General features: G+C 33.2%; 2 protein-coding genes and 1 pseudogene across 2 annotated transcripts; 1 reads left to right on the top strand and 2 right to left on the bottom strand.

Annotated features, from left to right (window-relative positions):
- Positions 1–462: 462 nt before the first annotated feature.
- On the bottom strand, positions 463–1,812 carry LOC139884875 (accelerated cell death 11). Its single transcript, XM_071868845.1, has 4 exons — positions 1,615–1,812; positions 1,231–1,403; positions 769–914; positions 463–569 (listed from the first exon to the last, which is right to left on the bottom strand). Exons 1-4 carry the CDS (start codon positions 1,810–1,812, stop codon positions 463–465), a joined length of 624 nt encoding a protein of 207 aa, XP_071724946.1.
- An 11,408-nt stretch (positions 1,813–13,220) lies between these two features.
- Positions 13,221–16,557, bottom strand: LOC139884876 (delta-1-pyrroline-5-carboxylate dehydrogenase 12A1, mitochondrial-like; annotated as a pseudogene).
- A 6,740-nt stretch (positions 16,558–23,297) lies between these two features.
- On the top strand, positions 23,298–27,646 carry LOC139884872 (WRKY transcription factor 72A-like; the record flags this gene model as incomplete). Its single annotated transcript, XM_071868842.1, has 7 exons — positions 23,298–23,439; positions 23,673–23,686; positions 25,577–25,678; positions 25,821–25,925; positions 26,359–26,970; positions 27,266–27,379; positions 27,462–27,646. Coding segments are annotated over exons 1-7 (1,274 nt in total), but the record flags the coding sequence as incomplete, so codon positions are not given.
- Between the last annotated feature and the right edge of the window lie 243 nt (positions 27,647–27,889).

The raw sequence follows: 27,889 nt of genomic DNA, 5'->3' as shown, positions 1-27,889 counted from the left end.
GGCCCATAACCGTCCATTCATACCGGCTTATATAGCTGTTTGTATGATCCCATGTACCCAAATACCTTTAGAAGAAGAAAACAAAGAGACATCAAAATGCATGCTTAATTGTTTTAACATCTTCATATTCCAACAACATCTACACTCCTACTAATCGAGGTGAATTTCTTTCTATCTTTCATTGTGCTTCGTCTAAAGAAATGAAGATGCATGGCAGACACGTATGTAAATGTACATGGGAGATAGCTCGAAATTCGAGAGAACAAAGCTTGTTGAATATGATACATTCGACAATTTACATGGCTACCAAGCTAGTTCCCTCGTACAATTGTTTCACCGGTCTACGATTTAATAAGATACAGACAAACAGAATCCAAATCATTTTAGATAATAAAGACTACAAGAAAGAAGCAAGTAGTGGTAAAATACAAAAGCCAGTGAATTTCGCTTTCTCTTTGAAGATCACCAGTCTGTACCGAGCTCTCTCGAAATGAACAGATTATCAATGTATGCAATGACGGGTGCCGATGATGTGACGTAGTTATGCATCTGAACCTTGGCCGAGCACTCTGATAGAAATAAAATTAAATATCAATATTCAATACCATCATGACAAATTAGTGAACTGAAATCAAACAGAAAAACAATGACAGGTCAGAGATGCTTAAGAGGTCATTTGGTGCGCAAAAATTCACTTTCGTTTGGTTAAGTTAAGATGCTAATGGATAGAGAGATAATAAATAGTGTTGTATTTGTGCAAGCACTCACCATCTTCATTGAGCTTTTTCAATAGCTGAGCTTTAGTCGGAAGAGCATACATCCCTGCGCCAACAGCTTTTCTTATAGCCCATCCATGGTAGGGAGCAAAAACATGTGCATAAGCTTTAGAAGCTGGATCTCTTAGAGAATTGCCCCTGCCAAAGGAAGATCGAGAGAGAGTGGTTAACTTGTGATCAAAGGTGGTTTTCTAAATTATTACTATACAGGACTTAATATCTCACTTTGGCCATTACCAAGAAAAGGTTGAAAGAGGTGAAAACATATAGACACAATGTAACATACTGCATATTGCATAAGCAAACAAGAGCTCTACTACCATTCCATGATCAAAAACCGAAAATGGTACACATGGGCTAATCCCAACTGAGCTTTCAAGTTCTTCTGGAATTAAATGAACATAGAAAAGCATGAAGCAATTCAAGTAAAGTTTTGCAACTGATATACACATACTCGGTAGCTAAAATTTGCTCGAACAACATTTTAACCATATCGATTCCACGCTTTACTCTGAGAAGGTTTCTCGTATGACTACCACCTCTCCTGACAGTCTTTGCTTCTATATCCCTATCAAGCATAGCATTTAAAGTCACAATATTTTCTGATGCATCCGCCAGATCACGAACCTGTTATCATCAATAATCCCAATCAGAGTTAACACGCCTTGTCCTTGAACGATAAACAAATCAACACATACACATCAACAAACAAAATGCAGGCTTTATAATTTCCTCCACAATATCAATTTCAGTTTCAACCCATAGTCAATAACTTGAATTTAAGACGAAATTTAAATTCAATTCAATGGAACTCAAATTATCGAACACATTTGTATACCTTAGCTACATAGTCCATCTCAGCGAATTTGAAGGCGATGCCCAAGCAACCAAACAGAGGCGAAACGAGAGAGCAGGCGTGAGAGAAGGGCGCAACAGCTAATTCCTTGTTTGGTTGGGTATTGTTGTTCAATGTATTCGAGAGTTCTTTAAAAGCGTCCGCCATTTTTCGAAGTGGCTTCTTCTCAGTGATCTCCATAGAGTTAGCCATTGACCAAGTACGACCTCTATTTTGTTTGTTTGTTTGTCTGTGTGTTGAAATTGCTTGTTAGTATGATTCTGTTTACAAGAGTTTGCGTACATGTGCAGAGCGAGGAAGAGAAGATTCTTTTGGGTTGTTTGGCTGTTGAACTGAGTGTGCTCTACTCACGAATAAGGATTGTCCTGTCTCTGTCTAGAATCTATAAAGGTCAAGAAGAACGAGAAATACGGATAGCGACTATTTATTACAAAAAGAAACAATTTTGCGGCGCTCTTTTAAAATTTTTCGTAAATAGATACTCCATAGTTTATTTAATTTTTTCCAGATAACGTAGTAGTACTACTACTTTGCATAAAAAAATAAAAAAATAGTAGTACTACTTCCGATAAATTTTAAAAAATACGTTTTAAATTTATTATTTTCATAAATTATGGAACGCAAATTAAAAAAAAGAAAAAAGAAGAAGTATTTTTAAACATTTTTATTGTAAAATATACTCCTCCTCTAAAAAAAGTTTATGAACCAGAATAGTCCAAAATTAGCATCGTTACATTATCAGGTAGTATAATTTTAAGATTCAAATTTATCATAAATAAATCAGATTCATCTAACCAGCTTTAAAATGTGAAGATTGAAGTAGCAATAAAATAGTCCAAAAATTGGCATATCGTTTCAATTATACCATATGGCACGTGGAAATATTAGCGAAATGAAGGAGCACCCATTATAGGAATAAACTTGCTGGCAAGCAATCGGCACCGAAAAAGTGATTGTAATTCGTGTGTGATCAACTCGAGAGGAAGATTATTATTCCTATTATTATTATTTTCTTCAGAAAAATTATTATTGTTACGGAAAAATTATATTTTATATCTTGATAATTATGTAAATAAAAATATTTTTTTTTAGTTTAAATAGAAGAATTATATATTTTTTTAATGATTTTATTAAATAATTATACTTTTCTATCATTAAAAATTGTTATATGACATCAATTTTCGTTAAATTATTTTACGTAGTATTTTAAAACAGTCTTAACATATTAAGTGGCATGTGATGTGAAAAAATTGACGCATGTCACATAAAATGTCACATAATTAATAGACATGAAAACCGTTCGGTCCGGCCGAAACTCTAACCGATACGGTCCAAATTCGAACCAGTCGATTTAATTAATTTAATTTTATAAATTTACTATTTTAAAAATTAAAAGTTATAATTAATTTTTTTTATAATTAAATATATATAAATATTTATTATCAATTAGTTATTAGTTATTGTTTTGAAAAATAGTAGTAATTTTAAAATAAACATATATTAATATTATTCGATTTAAAAATACACATGTTTTTTCTTATATACTTATAAAAATATGCATCTATTTTAGACGAAAATACAAGTTGAATATCTTTAAATTAATTTATTTGATATTATATTATTAAGGTTCGATTGTAATAATTTTTTAAATATTGATAATAAATATGCATTATCTTTTTTAAAATAAAATAATTTAGTAATTTAAAAATATTAATTAATTTAATAATTAGTAATAAATTAATTTACTAATTTTTTAATTTTTTAATTTTTAATTTTTTAGTAATTTTAAAATAAACTTGCATTTTTTTTAAAAAATAATTACTTTATAAAAAAACATATAAATGTTATTTATAAAAAAATATAATAATATGAATCTAAAAGCTAAATTTAATAAATATTTATAATTTATAAAAGAAAGAAAATTCATAATTTTAATAAAATTTTTATAATTTTAAAATTAAATTAATTTATCGGATCGGTTCGAGTTTAGACTAGACTGGTTCGGGTTTGGATCGAATCGAACCGATTTTTCATGTCTATTGATCATGTGGTAATCTATGCGACAATTTTTTCACATCACATGCCATGTAGCATGTTAAGATTGGTCTTAAGTGACACATAAAATGGTTAACGAAAATTGATGTCATGTAATAATTTTTAATGATAAAAGGGTATAATTGTTTAACGAAGTCGTCTAAAAAGGATATAATTCTTCGATTTGAACTAAGAACAATATTTTTATTGACATAATGATCTAATAGGATATAAAATGTCGTTTTTTCTTCTTCTTATTGTTTAGTTATTACAACTTTAGATTAGTAACACGCATAATCCATTTCCATTGCACTGATTTTCATTCGCTCTACCAAAAATCTGATCGTGAAAGGTTTGATTTACTTGAAGAAAGTTACTTCAATATATTACTTCCTCCATCTCTCCATGTATATTTTTTTTATCATATTGACATACATAATAAAATAATATAAAAAATATAATATATTTTAATATAAATTATATATAAAAATCATCATTTTTAAAACAAAATAAAAAATTTAAAAATCTAAAAAACGTATGCGGTGAGAAACGAATAAAATACCATTTTTTGAAATAATTAGTAAATCAACAGAAAAGAAATATCATCACGAATTTAAAGGAAAGCTTAGTGGCAGCCCTATAAGTTTAAAATCGTGGCGTTAACTAGATGTAGTAATAGCATTATCATATTACTAGTGGATGCCCGTGGCTAAAGCCACGGGACGTTCACGCAGATCATGTTATTCCATCCGCAACCAGATATCGATAGTTTGTAATCGAGAGATTCTTTGACTTGTCGTCGTAATTCGTGTGGCAGACTGCTCTTTATATAAGATCGAGGGTCTTGCCGACTGAAGCCGTAAAGCTAATAACCAAAGAGGTCTTTGCTTGGCGCAAGTTATACTTGAGCGGCTATTATAGCTGAATAGCCGATTAGGGCCATCACCATATCCTTGAAGACGACCACTCAACAAATAGTTCCTTGAAGCCAACGATGCTATTCTATCAGTTTTACGAACGACATTAACGGTTTCCAATAGCAATTTTTTAACCTTTTCTTTTCCTTTTTCCCGAGGATTGGCAAGCCAAAAAAACAACCGAACATGATCCTTAAGAAATGAAAACAATCATAACCTGGCAAACTATAATAAATTGAATCGAAAATTTATATAAACTAATTATACTGTTTTTTTTTATAAATCTAACAAAGGGAAAAAAAAATGATGTAGCGAACATCCACTCGAATGCGCAGAACAATCAAACGATGGAACACAGTAAAGAACATAGGACAGTTAGCAATGTAGACATTATACATTATGTTCAAGCAGGTTTCAAAACAATCCTCTAAATCATAACCAAACTATACAACGGAAGGTTTTGTTCAATTGCATTTTTCTTTCAGCAAGTTCCAAATGAATGTCACTGTTTTGCATCGCGAGGCGTTTCCGCTGCTGTTCTTTGCAACTAATTCATTACGATATCAGCAAGAGAGAAGAGAAGAAAAGTACTAATATTCAGCAAACATATTATAGTATTAATATAGTAGGTAAAGAAATCGAGACTAAACCAACGAACCTCATGTCTTGGAGCATCAATGTGGTAAACGCAGAGGTTATAGAGCAACAATGAATCTGCGTCTTTGGAAAGGTAAAAAAAGGCCTTGGAAGCAAAACATGTCTGTAAGACGAATCGATTTCCAGCCACAGTTCAGAAAGACAATATTTCATAAGAAAAAGAATTTCACAATAATCCGAAAGCAAAGAAATCCTAGCATCCATTTTGGAATTTTTGAACAAACGAATAGTTCAATGATAGAAAACGTGATTACTGATTTCAAAGCTACTTTTAGATTGCAAGACAACAACCAAAATGAATAAATATCCAAATTCAATCTGAGTTTAACCGAAATCATAAATGGAGCCGAATCGAACCTAAATTTGCTCCTTGGGAAGGCTCTACCCCAGCTGAAAAACATCAACCCCTGAAGCACGGAAAGACAGAATGTCAGCAAGTAAAAGCTTGAAGCAGATAGTTTTAAAACAATCCAAGAAATAAGTTCTCTAAGGTGAAACAAAAAGAAAATTGGATAAATTGGTTTTTTGTAGACAAAGCGCAAATATGTCGTGGGATGTCAAAGATAGACGATAGTCGTGTTTATGCCAGACCATTTACAGGATATGCATGCTTCGTCATGAAACAAAATAGAGAGGTTTTTATATAATCAGGAATTCACTGTTAACTGATGGAAATGCATGCTAACACAATATAATGCATTTCATTTTCCCATTGGTATTCATAATATAAATATATACCTTTCCAAGGCACAAAGCTATCATCATCAATGAAAGAATCTAGATTTGATTTTCCATGGTTCTGTTTTTTGGATCCCTTAATGTTCCATGATTTCTTCCTCTTCAAAATATTTTAACCTGAAAAATTAGGCACATTAATTAAACTTGTCTGCAATGCATATAGACTTCGCACACAAACCATTTCTCGTCGAAAATAGATTCTTTCAACTTGAGGTATTTTGATATTGTGGTACCCTCAACAGTCAGATCATCTGCATCGATCAGAACGAATTGCCAGAATCTCGGATTTGGCCTCACTGCAAAGGAAACATGAGGGAGGACAACAATTGCCTCCTGCACTGCCAATAATATCTCAAGTCAATAAATTTTAATTGTTTCTTTTACTTGGTTATTAGTAATATAACCTATAGAAAGAAAGAATAAGTAATTCATTACTTGAGTAGAACTGAGGATGTAACCAAGTACTCCAAAATCTTTTTCCTTTCAGCATGATCTTCAATGGCTTTTTCCACCTCTTCTATGACATGGTGTAGCTTCATTAACCTTTTTCCTGATGCAACAAAACTTCCAAAAAGAACAAAGATATATTTTAATAGAATATTAATGTTTATAATATATTCGTTATAACCAAAGCTAGCATTAAAAATAGTAGACAGACCTAATTCACATAGGACCTGTTTCCATTCAAAACGGCTCATGGAAAAGTTGATTCCATGCTATGAAAAGTATGCAGCATAATAAAAGTTGAAAAGTAAAATGCTTACATCTGATTGTAGATACCTTGGGGTAAACTTTACACATTCGATGAAGGTAGATTCAGGAGCTAACGTGATGGATGACACGATTCTTATCACTGTGTAGATCGTGATGTTGTCCAAAGCGTCCTGTTTAAAGCAAAAGGTAACTATAGAGTGTTGTTTGAGCAACCAAATTAACCACCAAAACATATATATAAAGATATACATATACTGAATCATCAAATTCATTTGGTAAGATGACCAAAAGTTTAAGGAGCCACCATATAGCTACATGATATATAATATGTGTGTGTGTGAACAACAAAACAAATAAACAGAGTGACTAAAACACAAGGTAACAGCACAATACTGAGGGAAAAAGTACCTGAATAAGGACCCTATAGCTGACTCAGATCAGCATCAAATATAGACGTCAGGAGGCCTACGCAAGCCCACTCATTCAAGCAATCCAAGGATGTTCCGTGTACAATTAAATATGGCAGTGAGAAGGTATCAAAAACTTACCTATACCACAAAGCAATGACGCGATTCGTAAGATTACCAGCATGGTCATGAGCAAATGATCTTGCCAGGCCAAAATTTGTTAGCTTTAAATTTCCTTCATCATCAATCAGCAAGTTTGAACCTTTTAATGTCATGGTGAAGCATGTCATTGAGGTGACAGTAATGTAAGACAGTGATTACCTGTTTCATGTAACAATGTCAACTAAAAACATAAGTAATTTCAGTGAACTTCATGTATTTATTCATCAATGCTCAAATATACCCCTGGAATTCGTTTTACATATTTGAAGTACCTTTATGTGTGGCACTGTAAATCTAAGTCCAGGTTGATCAGCCAGGCCCGTCAAGTCACGATCCATGTAACCAGAAACTATACAGAAACAGCCTTTCAACTGCTTGTGTATTGTTGGAGTTGTTTTTTGTGTAATCTTTTTCCTAGGCTGAAAATAGAAGCAGCCCTTCAGCTGGTACACTAATACCAGGGAACATGAAATTCCAATGATATATCATGGCACCTCACCTCCTTTTAGCATGAAAGAAGGGAGGAGCTCAGGGACATTCTAGAGAGCAAAATCTGCCCAAAAAAAAAGAAAAACCAGCAGAGTCAGCTGAAGGGACTGAATTCATAAACTATCTGCCAGAATCGAAATTCAGTCTGTACAGACACTTCAGAATGGTCATGACTAAGTGCAGATGATGTTTTGAATTTAGGGAAGACATGAGGAAAATGATAATATCATTCAGAAAGGTATCAAGTAATTGCTTGAATCTAGACTCAGCAGGATAGACTTCACCAAACTGAACAATTATTAATAAACAAATGTAACAGCAGCATAGATGCAGACAGCAAACCTGAATTTGAGGTGGCAAATCCTTTGGATTTAGATGGAGGTGCCCCATCAGGGACACTTACGCAGTTTCGAAAGCCATCCTCTTCCATTGCAAGCTTGTCAATTTCTCCTTCAACCTGTAATAAACAATTGCAATCATACAACACTCATGTTCTAAATCTATGTATATGGAAGCATTTCTGGAGATGTAAAAAACCAACTCACCTGCTGCAGGTACTCCAGAAATTTCAGCGCGCATTAAAATCCAACTCGAGTTTAATTGCTGCTCAGCCTAGCCAGGATACAAATAAGAGTTAAAATGCATTTCACTCCAGCAAAATAGTTTTGAATAAAAAATTCCCATAACATTTGGAATTCAAGGGAAGGCTTTTATATATTAATATATTATAGATGATTTTGTTCTCATACCTGGAGAAAATAGCAGCCATCCATCCAAAGGGCTGCTTTGTCTTTGGTGACAACAGCAGCCCTTCTCTTATGACAATCAGCAATAAACTCACTCTGTTCGACAAAATGAAAGGCTATTAGACGAAAACTAATTAAGTCAGGGAATTTCTGGTTTAGTGCAGACTCAATAACTAAAGCTGCTCTTGAAAACATTGTAATTGAGACAGAGATTGTGTGTGAAAGTACAAAAATTGAATGCAAAGAGACTCAATAATACAATCTAAACACAGATATAGAGGATGCATAAACAGTTGTGCAGTAACCCACATAGGTTTGATTTTGGTTGCCTTCAAAATTGAAATAAAAGCAATATTTTAGGCAACCATACAAAAATCTACAACAAAATCAAAAAAAGGAATGGGAGGGCCTACGTCTACCTACCTTTTTTCCGGTTAATGGGCAAATGGTAAAGAAAGAGGCGGTCAAAGAGATTTGTGCCTGTAAAATAGGACCAAAATTTTCATTAGACGAAGACCAAACAAAAAATGTTCTGTAGAAAAAGTGTATGACAGAGAGCATACTTGTTTGTATAAATGGAGTGTTAGTTAAAAAGAAGTTTAGTTTAATTTATCCATTGCTAATGCCAATCTTGGAACAGTTATGGAGAAAATATGGGGAAAAAAAATCCTTACAGCCTTGAACTTGTGGAGATATTGCACCAGCTGTACCATCGGGTCAATGTAGAACTTATCAGATAGTTCGTCCAACACCAATTTCCAGACTTTCGATGACCGATCCCATATCGCTGAAATTGTTGAATCCTCTAACGTATTTAACTCAAGACTGGGGAACCTGATCAGCAGTATGAAAATGTTAAAACACAGACTGATTAATACATTATTCCAGAGTTGAAGATCATATATATAGGTTAGGCAGGACAAGGCGATTGCGTCAAAACCCGAATTCTTTACGACTAACACCAAAATTAAGACTAAATCTAATAAAGTTTGCTTGATGCAGCCCTTACCTACTGACAAATATGCCACTGTTAGCAAAAAGTCAACTACTGTATATGTTAACTAAATATATTCATGAACACAACTATTTAGTATGAGGTAATAATAATCCTTGTCATAAGAAATAAAAGCTTTCTTTATAATGTTGATTCCCTTGTAGAGAGGTATATAGAAATGGTGGCGACACAGTTAACGTGAACCTTTATAGAAGAAAACAATATGGACCACTAATTCAAACTATACGTGGACCATTTTCTTTTTGAAATAAAATTCTAAACAATAATCTCAAGACAAAAACAGAGAAAAGTAGGGGATTACATGGCTGAATCATGTTGAAGTTAAAAATGTTTTAACAGTTCATTAGGAGATGCCAGGTCATTTTTTTCCTTATATATTTTTTTTCTTTCACAATCACAAGTTGATATTGATTTTAATTTTACGCCTATCACACATAAATGCGCCTTTAATGATTATGAGTATATAGTACTATGTCCTATGATATGAAAAATAACTAACCTATGATATATAGTATGTATGAATGTTAAAGTACAGCTTAGCATATAGCAACATACTTCACTCATTGTCGGGCGCCACCTTGAAGATGATTGAATACAAAGAGATGCTGCAAACGAAAGTCTTTTCAGCTGTGTTATATCGTAGGCCCCTTCCAGCCTTGGATCTACTAACTCTTCAATCTCCCCATCTTTCAATATTGGTTTAGCCTGTTCAATTTCATTATAAAACTGATAAGATTAAATAGCTCAATATGCAATTTATCTAGTATTTTAAATCTCCAAGTAACTCAATATGCAATTTTTTTAATCAAGACAGCTAATGGAGTGGAACAATTTTAAAGGAAAAGGGTTGCTAGGATTTGTCTTACCCAACAATGCAAACTTTGGTGAGATCCATCAACTGGTTTTCTATCAGAAATAATCTCCAACAAAAATACTCCGAAGGCGAAAACATCAGTCTTCTCGTTGACTATTCCATGCACGCAATATTCCGGAGCCAAGTGTCTAAAACAGGAATACATGTTCGTTTCCGTCAAAATTTGAAAGACAAATTCAATTTTTCAATTCAAAAAAATGGACTACATATAGCAGAATGTGTACCCAAATGTTCCTTCAATTGGCGCTATTGAATGGTGAGTCCATTGAGAAGGTAGCCATTTCGCTAGTCCAAAATCCGACATCTATTATAAACATTGTATACAGGACAATTATGAAATGATCAGAAGGCAATCAAATAAACATAATTCAAAAGTAAGATCATTAATTACGTTGGTATTATCTGAGGCTCAAAATCAGCAGTCAACAAAACGTTAGAAGATTTAATATCTCTATGAATTATCCTTCTTTGGCAACCTTTATGCAAATAATGAAGACCTTTAGTAGTTCCAACAGCAATTCATATCCAAAACACAAGATTAGACAGAGCAAACATAGGAAATATAACGTCGTCAGTGTGAAAAAGATAATATCAGAAACAGTATCAGGTCACCAACAAAACATTTGACGATGAGATAGCCACATAGAACAATATCGTTTGGTTGAGGACACCCATCCTTAATACGCAGACCTAAATCCTTCTCGATTCTAACATCGCCTTCTAACCCCAACTCGAAAGAAGACCACTTCTAAAATATGCATGCAAAGGACTTGAATATGATAACTCATACTATAACAGAAAAGTAACCTGGCCAATCCAATTCCATGAAGAATAGACCTCTCTACTAATAACCATTTATGCTAACACTGGACTTTCCTTGAGAGCTTCTTCATTGGCAATCCAGATGTGCTGAGGAGTATATCTTAGGATTTCATAAATGGTCCAGTCCTTAAGATAAAATTAAAGAAAACGATGGATTAGGTCCTAACATATATATACTTTCCAAATGCACAATTATAGAGTACCATTCATCCGATTCACAAGCGTAAAAAGGGAAACTTTGATTAGCAAATACAATTTCAATCTACACTAATCAGGTGCATGATATCATTTGCATGCAAAAACTACTTACAAATTAAGTGTTTAATTAGTTCTAGATTCATAATAATGAAGGGGAAAACTCAACATACCAATGAAGAATATCTTGTCCCATTTCTGTTGTAGCAAATTTTCACAGACATCAACTCCTCCTTCCACGACTTTAATGGCCGTTGGATCCAAGTATCGAGGGACAGTCCTTGCAAGAAACGAAGAGCAAGCTGGAGCCATTTCGGACGGCTTCAGGACTGCTGCATTTCCTGCTGATATCGCCCTAATTACTGGATCCAATCCAAGTGCTGCATGACACAACTTCCTTTGCCCCCACCGATCAAAGGACCTGAGAGCAGACAACTGAGAGATTTAGCACAAATTTTCTAGCCATATGATAATCACTCAAGTCAGCTCATTCTTGACACGATAAGCAATTAATAAATCTGTCAAACATGAAGAAAACGAATTACAAAATTCAAAACATATCAATAACAATAATGGAAAGCAACAAATAACGCAATTCGACCCAAAAACTAACATCAATTCGAAGCACTGGACAATAGACCTGAAACTTAAGCATCATTATGCAACGAATTGCAACTCATGAAGAACATGAATGTACATTGATTTCAAGCTTACCAAGAGACACGTCTGTCTCCACCTTTTCAAACCAAAATTTTTATCAATAAGTAATTGATAGATGATTGAAAAAATAACAACAAAGCCAAAATCAAAAGACGCAGATATAACAACGAAAGTCTAGAGACGGAAGTTTTCAATTAGAATATTAAATGGACACAAAACTCATATCAAATCAATACAGAGATCGTCGACAGCGATGTGGCCTCGACAACTCAAAGTCTCCGACGACGTTGTGGAGGCTGACAGCGGCTCGCAACGAAGGCGGAACAGGCATCGCCGGCGCTATGGAGGTCGACGAAGTTGCAAGACGAAAATGCCGTTGAAAGGGAGCTCGATCGGGAGGAAAAATTCGGGGTCTTTTTCTGTGGTAACTAATTAATTCGGGGTAGACAGACGAAGAAGAAGAAATGCAAATGGAATTTCAAATGATACAAAGTAAATCACAAATCCCAATCGTCCTCATGGTCAATTCGTCAGATTAGGAAGAGAATAGGAGAGGGGAAATGAAGAAGAAACGCGACGGAGAAGAGTGTAGAAGGACGGAGTGTAGGTGGGGGAATTATTATGTGGGGGTGAGCCCACAATAAACGAAATTAGTTCCAAAACGGACGGTCAAGATGCATCCAAACGCAGAAGCGGGCGGACGAGATCAAAGGGCTATTCATTCACTGTTGGAGAGCTATTCAGCGGCCAAGATCATCCATGTGTGTAAATCGAACGGCTGTGGGCGGAGTACTATTCATAAACTGTTCCAAAACACCCCCCAAAATTAGTGTTTCTTGGGGGGAATAGTCATCTACCACAAAATAAAGCAATAATCGGGTTTGTAAGTTCCTTGATTAATAATTCAAAAAAAAAAAAAGAAGTCCCTTGATTAATAACCCCAACTTCGCATACAACCTCCTGGAATGAAAAATTTATTCTTCTCTCGTCATTTTCATTTCATATCTGTCCTACTCTTTTATTGTTGGCACTAAAACTAGATAAAGTAGAGAATATAAGAAACTTTGATACCATATCCGTCCAACTCAAGCACATAACCTAAAACGCTAATTTAAATGTGAATTCAATACCTAGAAAGAATACAAACAAAGCGGTGTTTCAAGTAGAAGGGGGAAGCTGCCAGTTGTTTGGGAGGGGACCATGGTCGTAAATGACTTCCCTGTGGCATGACCAAACAAGCTTAATGGCTTCTGGGGTTCCAATCCCTGCACCTAATGGGTCTCCAGCTGGACCAAACCTACAATATAATATACAACACCGATAAATTCAACACAGAAAAGAAAAAATGACACTTCTGTATCCATAATTAATTATTACTCCACTAACTAACCAGTGATTTTGGGGTGCTCCAGTTGTTCTCGCTCTCAATCCCGCATATGTTGTCCCGTTCACCGTGTTCCCAATCACATCCTATAAACCACAAATATTATTATTTCTAACAACAAGACAGACATGGCAGCCAAGGGGGTAAAATAACGTAAGAGAGTGAATTACAAATAAATTAATATAGTTAGTACCTGCAAAAAGTGAGGATCCTTGGACACCACAGCTGCTGTTAAATGTGCATCCATTTTGTTTAAAGCATCCAACACCATCGGGAGTTGCTTGTTTGTGTAGTCCGTGATAATCTAGACCAAAATTCCAGTTTCCCAATTATTATTATATATCAAACCCTAAATTGCAGAAAAAATATATAGTTCGATTTTCTATATCTCACCTGGAAGGGTCCAAAAATTTCCCTAGTTACAAGCTTATAATTTTTTTCCTTCAAAATCTCTTCAAGAGGAACGTAGATGGCAGTTGGCTTAATAGCTCCATATACAGCTGGTATATGATGCTTCTGTAATTCCTCACCACCAAAGAGAAGCTTGGAACCTGGTATTTCAAGTAATTTGTTCTTGTGGTCCAACATATCAGCAGTTGTAAGCTGCAATAGCAATGGAAAATGAATAAGTAGTAAAATAAAAATGAAGATGCTCCCAGGGACTGACAAAGAGAAACATAACTTAAAAGTGTTAAAAAAAAAAAAAAAAGATCAGATAACAGGATTGAATGACCAAATGTAGCATACTCACTGTAAGAACAGGTCCTATAGTCAAATCTTCAAGCTTCCTTCTCCCAGCCAGCTCTTCAAGTTTGGACAGCAGTGGAGTTTTGGACCAGTTCTGTAGGGCGTGATATATAGATTAAAGAAAACATAAAAAACACATAACATGTCACGCCCCTACATATTTTTACAAACACAATGAATCAAAAAGAGCACCTAACCTCGTGGATGAATAGTATTGATTGGGCTGAACACTTTTGACCACTGCATGCGTAAGCATCCTGATCACATGTCCATGCAACATAATCCAACTGTATACGAGAAAAAGACATCAGCACTTGCTTCGATCAATAAAAAGTCAAAGAAGGAGCATGCATAATATGAAGTAAAAAAAAATGTGGTCATGTGAACCTCATGAACATCAGGCCCCAGGACTTTCCAGTCAAAACCTGCATCTTCCAATTTTATACGGCCTTTCAAGTCAAGAGCCAGTTTTTCAGCTACTCTGGAACTTCCCGTGAACAGGGTCATCCGTGGCTCAGCCTTCAAAATATGTAATATAAATTCTCGGATCATTCTTATCACTTAAAGATTGTAGACTTTTGAGGGAAAAGTAGGAAAAGTCAGCCAAACCTCCATAAGCAGTTTATTCATCGTCTTCCCGTCAGAATTAATAAAATCAACATCTTCCACAGGCATCCCGCAGTGGTGAAGTAGTCGCATCATTTGTTCCATTACGAGGCTCACCTAACAAAAATTGTCAGTCAACCTTGATTAGATGAACTTGTGTACCATTACTAGCTAGATAATCATGTAAGTAACAAATGCGAGCAGCAAAGACATTTATAGCTAGCATACCTTGCTATCAACTTTAAGAACGGGCTTGTTGCCCATATAAAGAGCACCCATCAGTTGAAGGACAGGAATCTCCAGTGGAAAATTGAATGGAGTAATAATGGCAACCTGGGTATATATTCAATTAGACGAGGTAACATGCAGACGTAACAAAGACACAAAAACCAATTTCAGGTTCTTGAATACACTAGATTGACGATCATGAAGACTTACAGGACCATAAGGCCAGCGGAAACCGTGACTTTGCTGTCCAAGATGATTTCCAGGAACCCCAAAAGACCTTGCCAAGAACCGAACCTGCAAGTGAGAAGTTGCTTTACTATTAAGACTGTAATGTCATTGACACGTTTTACTACTATAGAAATACAGGGATGATATGCATTTAAGAAGTAAACTATCATGGGGGTCACTGTTCTTTGCAGTATCTATCTAAATGGGAATCAAGACCATATTTAGTATCACACGTATGCTTATTAAATCACTTTTAGTTACCTGATCACCACCAAAATTTTCAAGAAACTTTTGTGTTACATAAACTTCTGCATACGCCTGTTGGTAACTCTTGGGAGCAACCCTTTGAATCAACCTAGTAAAGAAATCTGCAACCTGACATTGATAGAGGTAAACAAATTCAATCACAAAATAGCGCAATGAGTTGCAATCAAGTTCTAGAGTATGAAATGATAACCTCTGGCAGTGATAGCATGTGGGCTGCTTTTACAGACACGTCTCCATATGCAAGATAGCTGCAAAGAGGATGGGTTAGTTGTAGTATTCTCCATCTAGGAATTAATAATGGCAGCAAAACAATGATGGAATCATATATTTTCTTTCCTTCTTTAGCAGCATATGTCTTGCGATCTAAAAGCAATGGCTAAAGACCAATTACAAAGTGTAAGGGGGCAACACAAACCGTTCAGGTGATTTGTATGGTTGTGCAAACCATGTTTGGGGCACTTAGACAAGCTCTCCACAAAAGGCTGCAAGGCGGGTGGTTAAGAAAGGAATTAAAATCAGTCACTCAGTCAGACAGTGAGTCAGCCAGTTAAATAAAGTGTGGCTAGAGGGAGGAAAGGACGGACCTTGATTCCATTTTCATCAATCTCGTGTACGTTGATGAATGGGTCTCCATTCAAAGGATCCACGATTGTATTGGTGGCGGAAGAGTTTATCCATTTTCCGAGAACTGAAAAGCAATAGGTAGGTAGCTAGCTAAATCACATGGTCATGACAAATCAAAGACGTGTGGAGTGATCGTACCGAAATTGTGGACGTGAGCAGGTTGAGATTTTGATATCTCCTCGGGTTCAACAGTAGCAAAAGTTAATGAATGAGCAGCCCTCCTGGAGCTGGCAAAGGCATACATACAAACAAACAAAGATATAAACATCAACATCACCTAAATTTTAACTAAAAAATTGCAGAAGTTTTGAGATCGAATATATTAAACACCAATATCATACCATACCTAGAAAGATTGAGCAATTCAAGAGCTTTGGGTTTCACTCTACTGCGTGCGACGATTCTATACATGATGAATTGATCAAACACAGACACAGTGGAACGGAGATAGAAATGAAGTGTTGTTGTTGTGTGTGCACTGGTGGCTAAGATGATTTAAACACAATCAAAACCCTATCACTAGTAGTAATTAGATTGATCACATATATATATATATTATATTCATATCACTGAATTAATTACTGTACAATTATGGAGTAGTTTTGTTTTGACTTGATCATCATGTGACGCTAAATCTCGATTCATTCTTTTCCTTTTCTGTTGTGAACTGAAATGTACTTGGACCAAGGTAATGAGCACACGTGCACATAGAGACGGAAGGTGGGGCCCACAATCACATGCTTGAGCATATACCTCTTAGGCTGGCTGGGCTTATTAAGAGCGGCCCATTTAGCTCATATCATAATGGGCTCGTCAAATGGTTAGCCAGTTTTTATATCCACACAATCCCCAAAAAGAAAATCCGAATAATAAAAAATGTATTACTCCTTTTTTGATGATAAAAAATGTATTACTCCTATATCCGTTGACAATTATTTATATGATTATGAACATCACATCAAACAATGTATGTAGATAAAAAATACAACTGGTGTATAAAACAATATCTAGTGGAAGTTTTAATCAATTAATTTGAAAAGTTGACTTTGACGAAAGAAAAATAAAAAAGAAGAAATAATAATACTAATAATACGGTAAGATTTACCAACACAACACGCATACGCATATAAAGCCATTTTGCTTGCATGTGCAAGATCTAATAAATATTATGACTTTTGATTAATTTTATTTGATTATTCGTTCGTTGCATCATCGATACATACAGACATATTGTTGACTGTTTCGTGGAAATTGATCTTCTCTCCGACTAATTTTAATTAATATCATCTAATTAAATAATTTTTGTTTTGACGTAATGTTTCCCATATGTGACCTGACCTCCGGATTAAAAAAAAAAAAGACCTCCGAATTCCGATTCGTGGATGCTACAAAAAATATGACTTAAGGGTTGACTAGTCCTTTGGTTTGGGTTACATTTTTATACGACATTTTAGAATGTTAAATTTAAATTTATTAAAATTTGCGGTTAAAATAAAATACGTAATGATATATGTATCGAATACGTATTGAATCGTTTTCTTTTTTAAATACCCTTGATTTGCCTTCGACACGCAGCGAACCGGTCTGAGAAAAAAAAAATCTAACTAGAGATAGCCAAAATAAAATTCGTTGGAGATATATCTAAAAAATTAAAATTTACTGCAATTCTCAAGTACGTATGGGATTATATATATATATATACGTATGGGATTGGGAGGTGCTGCATGTCAAGCTCGATGATTAACTAAGTCGGTGAGTTTGTTTACGAAAAAATTCGAATTTTTAAAAGTTAATAATTTAAATATATATTATATAAAAAATTATTTAATAATTATTTATATTAAAAATTATTAAATTTATAAAAAAATTATTTTAAATTTATATCAGTTTTAATTTGATTTCAAAATATACAATCTTATTAAATTTAAATTTTTTTCAAAAATAATAAACATATATGAGACGTCCGCTCCCGACCCTATTTATGGATCGAGATCGGTGCCACGTTGGTACCCGTACATGACGTGGACCTGACTTGATATGCGGAAGTGGAACCCTACTTATGCCTCGTAGCCCGAGCTTATCCTGTTTTTCTAACCTGAAGAAAATATAAATATGTTTTTTGAAAACTGTAAGCTTTCGCTTAGTTAGAGTTATTATAAAAACATTATGTTTTCATATACTGAATAAAATCTGGAATGAATTACTGAACTGATATCTGTAAAACCAAATTGAAATCATGAAATTATGAAATGTTTATTTAAACATGTTTACGAACAAATCATAAAATAATTTTATGATGATTAGCTGATATAATAACAGAACGTATATTTTAACAATGCTAAAATATATATTTTATGAATATATATTTTACGTGATATGTAATCATGCTGGAATATATATTATGAATATATATACTTTACGTATTGTATAATCATGCTAAAATATTTTTAACAATGCTGAAATATATATTTTATGAATATATATATTTTACGTGATATATTATGAATATATATATTTTACGTACTGTATAATCATGCTGAAATATATATGTTATGAACATATATATGTATTACGTGTTGTATAATCATGCTGGTAAATGTATATATTTATGAAATCATATCTGTGAAAATCAGGGAAAACACTACTATAGTGGCCAGACTACCATAGTGTTTCCTACCTACCATGGGGTACTCGAACACATACCGATAGCCATACTAGACATGAGGCCAATATCTAATGATGGCGTACCATCTGCGCAGACCTAACTAAGGGGTTACTTGGTTGGACCTGGTACTACTTGAATATAAAATTATGGATAACTGGGGGTTCTTATATAATTTATATATATATAATAATTCTGTAATTATATATATAATACATGAATGACTTGAATATCAATTATATAGTTTATGTAATTATAAATGTAAACATGATTAAAATCTGAGTTTTTTTGAAGGTCTCCAGGCCATCTACGGCTATTTAATTTTTAAAGTAACTACACCATATTTTGGAAATCGTAAAATCATAAATCATGCATAAATGATATGTATGGCATAGTGGTCTATAGCATTCATCAAGTATATACGTGTAACATACTGTAATGAAATTATAATAAAACTCACAATCGTTGAAGTCGTGTATTCATGTACGTCCTCCATAGAGTAGCTCGTGCGATTCTGTCTGAAATTGATACTAACGTTAATAACTATTGAATCTACATGATATATTAATTTTGAATACTTGAAATTTCGATATTAATTCGCTGTTAGATAATACGTCTCGTCTCGATCTGCGTGAATTACTGACTTAATGACATCGATAATTTTTTAACCGTAATTCTAAACTAATGACGTAGAAATAAAAATAATACGTGAGATTCGTAGGTCTTACTTGTTAGATTCTACTCGTATAATTAAATTATGAATTTTAAATTAATAATTTATCAATTTAACTCATAAGTAAAAAATTAGATTCCTCTAACATTCTACTTAATTATTATAAATATAATTTAATTATCTATTTATTTATTTAAGAAAGATTTATTTCTAAAAATAAATATTTTTAAAACTTTTTAAACTCCAATTAATCACTAAAAAAAATTATTCCTTTATTTAAAATTAAATTATCCAATTAATCTAATTAATCATAAATTGATTATTGATTAATCTCTAATGAAAATATTTATTTTAAATAAATATTTTTAAAATTTTCAAAACATGAAATTTTATTCAAACAGATTTAATCTAATTTATTTTTATAAAGAATTAATTTATTTAAACAAAAAATATACATATAGTTATTAACTAAATCATCTTAATATTGTATTATTAAACCATAAATCTTTTTGATAAAAATTTTACATAATCAGGTCCTATATAATTAATAATAATAACTGTAAAATTTTTGTACGTTCGGAACATATATTTTAGGTTATATTAGGTTCGAAGATTTAAAAATAAATGATTGGTTCTGAGTTTAGGTTCGGGAGAACTGGTTCTGTACTGTACCGAACTGGTTTCAAATGAACCGAACTGGTCTGATTTAAAAAGTGTGAAATGACAAAAATAGCCTTTGACCATAAATCTGACTCGTTGGTTTTTAAGTAAATATTTTAAAACAGACGGGTAAAACAGTCTTTTAACAATAACGGAGGGTATACTGGTAATTTAACATTAAAAACTGGTTTTAAAAGAAAACCGAACCGATTCGGTTCGAACCGTGTCTTCAACCTTGAGACAGATCGGGTTTCTCTCTCTCCCCGTTGCCTCTGTTTTCTCCGATTCCGGTGACGCCAAGCTTTAAGTACGGTTTCGTTCAACTCGTTTCGACGATACGAACACGATGGTATGCTTAGATTTTACTAATTCGTCGTAGATTTTCCGTAATCGTGATTTAATCAAATCGGGTCGACGATGAAAAAATTCAATTCACGGTCCAAGCTTCTAGTATGTTAAACTACATGACATGGGGATCGTTTCTTCATGACTTTCGCTGAAAATAAATGACTATAAGTGACCCGATTTTACCTCGAAAGGTTCGGCCGGCCGGTATTCACGGTGACGTTAGTTGGAATGGACTCGTCGGCGTCCGTGGAGCTAACTGGTACTTGAACTCGGTCGAAACGCGGTTGACTCAGTTTCGGTTCAACTTCAACTCGACCGATCGTGATTTAGTTACCGGTTTCGAGCTTCTCGTCGTCTCTACTACAATATACTGAAATTGGAGACAATTCGGAGAAGGTTGGATTTTGGACAGTTAATGATTACATGGTTTTGTGAACTGATGAAATTAGAAGACGAAAGAAGTGAATATATCATGAAAGTGTCGGTGGAGTGTAATACTTGCAGAAGAAAAATTGACAGTGGAGTAGGTTCGTGTCGGGAAGAAAAAAAATGAGTGGCGGCTGAAAGTTAATTAATTAACTTTTCGTTCCGTCACGAACACATGTAGTAATACAAGATATTTTGGGTATGATATCTGGTATTCGATGTAGGTAAAAATACTTAAAATGGATTGTTGAAAAACAAAGTTAATGGTTTAGACAACTTAAGTCTCGAAAATATTATACGACATTTTATAATGTCAAATATGAATTTATTAAAATTTGCTGCTAAAATAAAATACGTAATGAAATATGTACACAATACGTATTGAATCGAATAAATGCGACTGAATTCGCAACGTCAACTACACGTCTAACCAAATGCACGCAATCCAATGCTCGGAAAAAAATCGGATTCGCTACTACACATCTATGTTAATGGCGCGATTTTCAAAGTCGTAAAATCAGGTCGTTACAATAGCAAAAGGTAAGAGTTATGTATCAATATTTCATAATATAATTTATAATTGCATCTAATAAATTTAGTTATTTCTATTGTTTGAAAAATAATATGTGTCCGTTTTAATTAAGAATGAAAAGAAAATATATAACGAATTTTTATGAGGAATACTAATTTAAAGAAAAATAAGAAAAAAATAATATATATTATAATTTAGTTAGGAATGATTATTTTTTTCATAATATACACGTTTAATAGGAAAATAGTAGATGTACCCGTTTTAATTAGGAATAGAAAAAAAGAATACATGAATTTTGTTAGGAATATTTTTTTTTAAATAATAGATAGGAAATTGATTAGAAATAAAATTATTATATTACAAAAAAATAATTCGTAGAATTTTATTAGGAATCTTTACGTTTTTATTTTGTTTTGATTTTCTAATTAAAATAGGAAAAAAGAATAAAATTGATTTAAAATTATAACTTGATTCCTAATAAAATTTAAAGTCTATAAAATAAAATTTGCAATTAAATTATAATTGGAACAAATTGAAAAAGTCTCTCTGTCATCTATAAGATTATTTTGTGTTTTTACCGATCGAAGTCCGTCCAGCATGCATGCATGCATGCATTTTTCATAGCAAATTATATAATGCAAACTTTGTAAGTGAAGTCAAATATCATCTAGTTACGGATCAGAACTAATAGTTAATTTATTTACCACCTCCGTCCTAAAATAAATGTATATTTTTCAATATAAATTACATGTAAAAATTTGCATATATTTTAAGACGGAAATAGTATTTTTTATCAAAAATTTATGGTTTTGATTTTCGGAAAACGGATTTGGATGGATAGTTTGTAGTAAAAATTTATCAAAAATATCTTCTGATCCATTAATTCCAACAAAGCTGCATCTACGCTCGTATTCGGCTTTAATGGCGATCGACATGGTGTAATTAAAGATATAAAGTAGCTACGAGCTTTATTAATTAACCTGAGTTGGCTCTACATGGATCAGTTACCAATACACATGTCACTAAATGATTGGACGATCAACTATATATATAAGTAACTTCACCTAAGTTTTGTCCGATACCATAATAATCTTCTGTTATTGACCTTAATTCAATAGCTAAATCAACATATGTTCCTTCTACTTGCCTATAATTAGTTTTTTTTGGAACTAATTAATCTATAGTATGGTCTGAACTCTGATAGTAGTGGCTTTTCTTAATTAATTATCTCAATTTTTCCTCTGCTAGTCTTAGCAAACCAACTCATGTTAACAGGGACTTAAGATGTTAACTTATATATGCTATATAGTTATTAATTGATTACCTTTGTTCCAATTATTATTTAATGGAGCTTTGTATGACTAACTACTACTAGTATTTTTTTTTTTTTTTTGTTGAGGTAATCCTTTAACTAATTCATAAAACGGAAGAATATACTAAAACACTACTTAGACTTAGACTAAGATTTTTATTTTTATTTTTGTTTGTCAATTAGACTAAGATGTTTATTTAATATTAATTTTATATGGTCCATGAGAAGTAGTAATAAGAATAATTAAAGTACGGAGAGTTGACCTGCTCTATACAATGATTGTTGAATTGAATCTGATCTTCATTTTAACATCATCCAAAGGTTGCCATTGCCATTAATTAATTGTTAATTTAATGCCCGAGTCTTTCGCTAGCTAGCAAGTGATTGTATTTTTAATTATGCAACATACACATACATATGCTTCATCGATTTGGTTTCCTTGTTAATTGTAAGTTAATTTGCCGTCTCATGTAGACGCAATTCTTAAAATCGACGTATTAGTGAAATTGGTGGCGGAGCATCTCCTAAATATTTTACCATGGCAAGTCGACATCGGAACTTTGTTGAGTTTCTTGTTGATCGACTAGTTGCAACAAATATACACTTGAAGACGTGGGTCAAAGTTGGTCAACGTCAAATTCTCTCCTCAAAGCAAGTGGCTCACGGTCAAATCAGTCAAGGTAATTTTAAGCATTCAATAGATAATAATCTGGTCATTTTTCTCGTTCGGATGCGCAACTTTTGTGAACAGTAGATGGAGGAGGTGAACATGAAGGAGACCGACCGGAAACGTTGTTTCCGGTTTCACTAATTAAGCTTGGACCGGAAACAACATTTTCGATTTTAGATTAATCAACGTTGGACCGGAAACAATGTTTCCGGTCTTAATTTTTTTTTTTTTTTTTTTAACCAGAATCAATGATTCCGGTTTGAATTTTTTTCAATTTTCTCATGCTATGTTAATTAATGATCTTGGCTTCCCGGAAACATTTCTTGCTTTTTTTTTTTTTCATTTTCCTTGGACCGGAATCAATGATTCCGGTCTTACTTTTTTTTTTTTTTTTTATTGGACCGGAAACAACGTTTCCGGTCTTAGCTTAAATTAATCACAGTCATTACATGGTAGAACCGGAAATGTTATTTTCGGTTAGACTACCCATGTCCACCTTTTCTCCAATTTCTACACAAATGTCCAGGTATTTTTTTAAAAAAATACAATTATAATTTCCTGTTTCTCGTTATAGTCATTACACATGTTCAGGTAGGATTATAGGGACTTAGTAGCTTTATTTCCTAAAGTATTTGCTATCCTATGTATTCACAGTGTTTATTTTAGGCCTTAAACTTTAACATTCGTATTTACGAGGACATGTCCTCTTCTATCTATATATTTATAATGAACAATTAAAATTCAGACATAATTTATGAAAATATGAAATTACTCGTTTAAACTTCTCTATATAATATTAGGATTCTTGATGAATTATTGTAATTTTATCCACCATTAATGTCTATCGGTAAAGCTTCATAAAGCTTTTATCATTCAGATATTAGTTTTATATTAACTTTTCCTATATTATCCTAAGTTTAATTAAATCTTAATTGAACTTAAATCTACACAAACACAATAAACCCTAATCCCCTCTTCATCTCTTCTCGCCACCCAACCCGACTCTCTTTTTCTCTCAACAACCGCCACCCATTCTGCCGCACCACCACCTTTCTCCGGCGTTCAAACCGTATCCACTACCCTATTAAACCCAAAATCCCTCTTCTCCCATCGATCGGAACCCTAAAATGGCCGATTTGTTTGATTTATCCAAAAGCCGTGATTGGCCCTCTCTCTCACCGACGTCGACGACGGCGCCGCCACTCCGTGCGCCACCAGAAATTCCCATAAACAGTACGTAAAACAATAAAAAAAATTAATATTACACTTCATGCATATATACTAATTTCATATTGTTTGACAATTTCACAATGAAGATTAGCACCATAATTTTGCATTTTAGCTGTGCCTTAGTTTAAATTAGTATCAATTTTAGGAAGCCAATTTAGGTCTTTCTCTTTCACCTAGCTAGCTAGCTATATGGATGAAATGGGAAGTTTATACAATTTTCTAATATTCCTACCTTGAATAGAATTTCAAATTAGAGCTCAATGCACTAATTCACTCCGTTAAACAAAAACAATAAAAAAATACTATAATTGAGTAAATAGCCATATATATAATTGAGTAAATAGCCATATATATCTATATATTGAAGTCAATATAGCAGTATGCATATATATAGTTAAGCTAAGTTGAAGAAGAATTATTCCTGGCCCCGTGAGAAACTAGTGAACTGTACAAAACTTCAACGATGTATCGATATTGTTTGTACAACCGGCCAATATTTAATAGCATGATATAAATAAATATATTATTATAAGACCAATTAATTAAGGTATAACTTAAAAAAAAAAAATGATAATAATAAATAAATTAAGGTATTAGGTGGGGTTACGTTCTTTGCGGCTCTCTGACATGTTGAAAGTTGAATTCTAGCTTCTATATTCAATTAGTTATAAATGAATTAATTAAGTTTGTGTAGCATGGATATTTGTTTCGTGCAAATTGGATATTTGTTTAAATATTTTTGGATTTCTTAATATATACAAACGCTGAAAATACGATCAGGCTCTCTATATAATAAAAATAACGTACATCTTCTCAATCCATTGCTTCAATCACAACAAGCTAGAATTAAGAGAGAGAAATCAATTAAAGAGCTTAATTAATTAATTAATTAATTACGGTTATGGGGGCTATTGAAGGACGAGAATAATAGATATTCTGGTGCTAATCACTCTAATGAAGAAGAAGAAGAACAAGAAGATTGCAAACCACTTAACATCAATTATATTATTGCAGCCAAGGTGAGGATTAATATATATATATATATATATAGATTCGATTATTATTTTTTTACTTTTAATTTTTGTTATACTACTTAGAATCTCTCCGATGAAAAGGAAAAGGATCGGTTAATTAATTCACTCGCTTTAATTAAATTGTTAGGACGTCGGGAACAAAAGACCACACCAAGGAGGTGAGGAAACGAAGAAGCCAACTGAAGGAATAATTTTACCTACTAAAAAAGATTCAAGCTGCAATTATAAACAGGTAATTATTTTTAATTAGTTAAAGAAAAATTATATTCATATATTATCAAAGTACGTAGCGTACATCAATAAGGCTCTAATTAGTGTTGTCTCGTTTGAGAGGTACTCGTTAACAATGTAATTATTTAATGTTGCGTATATATATAGTAAAGAAAAAATAGCGAGCTTTCCTCATTAAAAATTTGATTAAGGAGTACTCTCAAGATTAAATTTAATTGTATTCATCTTTATTATTAATTCGCATGTACTGAACTAGCTAGTTATAAGTTAAGTAATTTGTATCGAGGTTTTGATTTTGATGAATATATATATTGAGTATAAATTTATAAGGGGTTAACTTAATTAATTAGCATCTTCGATTCTATATGTACGTACGTATAATATCTTGACATGATAGATATACATATATATATATATTATATCAATGCCTGTAGGATGATATTGATGAGCTGGAAAAAGCGAGAAGCGAAATGGGAAAGCTTAGCGAAGAAAATGAGAGACTGAAGACACACTTAAACCAAATAATGAAGGATTACCGGAGCTTGCAGCTTCAATTCTTTGACATTGTTAAGCAAGATCAAAAAGAAGTTAATAATAATCTCTCCGATGAAGATCATATATTATTCGAAGAAGCTGAACCTGATGAGCTTGTTTCTCTCAGCCTCGGAAGCTTTGCTGATCATTCCAAAAAGAAATTATCTGATCATCAGAAGAACAACAATATTAACATTAATAATACTGCTACTAATGATCAAGGATTGAGTCTAGGGCTTGAATGCAAATTAAGTAGTAATAATTCATCGCCTAAAGCAGACGGTACTGATAATATTCATGATCCTGCGATATTAAAATCATCGAATATTCATGCCAGCCCTACGAGTAACTTGGATTTAGAAGCAAAAGAGGAGACTTGGCCTCCATGTAAAGCTCTCAAGTCCGTACTAAAGAGTGGATCAGAAGATAGTAATGTCAATGAGACTTCTTCGCAACAAAACCCTGCAAAGAAAGCTAGGGTTTCTGTGAGAACTCGATGTGATACCCCCAACGGTTAGTATCGATATATTTTATCTCGTTCATGCATGATCGCTAGCTTAATCTTTTTCATAAATGTTTTTCAGACAAATATAGAATTTTATTAGTCAAGTTCATTCATAGCCGCGAATCTAACTGTGTCAATATATATTAGCGACAATCATCGAATGTATAAATGTTAAGTTTTATTAATTAATTAAAACGTGATTTTAAGTATCAGCTAGCTAGCTACCCTTAATTTATCTGCCGGATGGATCAATATATATTAATACATGATTATTTATTAACTAATTATTTTGCTTAATGTAGATGAATGATGGATGCCAATGGAGGAAATATGGACAAAAGATTTCCAAAGGAAACCCTTGCCCTAGAGCTTATTATCGTTGTACGGTTGCACCTTCATGCCCCGTGAGAAAACAGGTATATAAATGTACAATTTTAAATTAATTATGAATTAATTTGTGTTTTTGTTAAAATATTTTTTATAATTTTTGTATATCAGGTGCAAAGAAGTGTTGAGGATATGTCGATATTAATTACGACTTATGAAGGAATACACAATCACCCGCTTCCAGTTGCGGCGACCGCCATGGCGTCCACCACTTCAGCAGCCGTGTCCATGTTTTTATCCGGCTCGTCGACCAGTACAAGTAGTAATTCCCTCAACCAGCTTCATGGACTCAAAATGTATCTGTCAGATCCCACAAAATCATCAAAACATCATAATAATTTCTATCATCACAACTTTTCTAATTCCAGCTTATCCTCAACTTGCCCTACGATAACTCTAGACCTAACTTCTTCTAATTCTTTCAATAGAAACTTCTCTTCCTATTACCCTCCAACAATCAGTTTTGGCTCCAACCCCATGACGCCATATAGGAATAATAATATCCTTAGCTATCAACAACAACCACCAGCACAAATTGC

Source organism: Rutidosis leptorrhynchoides, unplaced genomic scaffold, assembly GCF_046630445.1.
Source record: "Rutidosis leptorrhynchoides isolate AG116_Rl617_1_P2 unplaced genomic scaffold, CSIRO_AGI_Rlap_v1 contig616, whole genome shotgun sequence".
Classification (NCBI taxonomy): domain Eukaryota; kingdom Viridiplantae; phylum Streptophyta; class Magnoliopsida; order Asterales; family Asteraceae; genus Rutidosis; species Rutidosis leptorrhynchoides.
The sequence above is the reverse complement of the archived record's forward strand: the minus strand, read 5'-3'. Positions and strand labels throughout refer to the sequence as shown.

Bases quoted from the DNA above. Each gene is read 5' to 3' on its own strand.
- LOC139884875 (XM_071868845.1), bottom strand. From the start codon at position 1,812: ATGGAGATCACTGAGAAGAAGCCACTTCGAAAAATGGCGGACGCTTTT. The intron at 915-1,230 runs GTATGTGTATAT...TTCCTTTGGCAG, and splicing joins GAGCAAATTTTAGCTACCGA to GGGCAATTCTCTAAGAGATC. The intron at 570-768 runs GTGAGTGCTTGC...TATTTCTATCAG, and splicing joins GAAAAAGCTCAATGAAGATG to AGTGCTCGGCCAAGGTTCAG.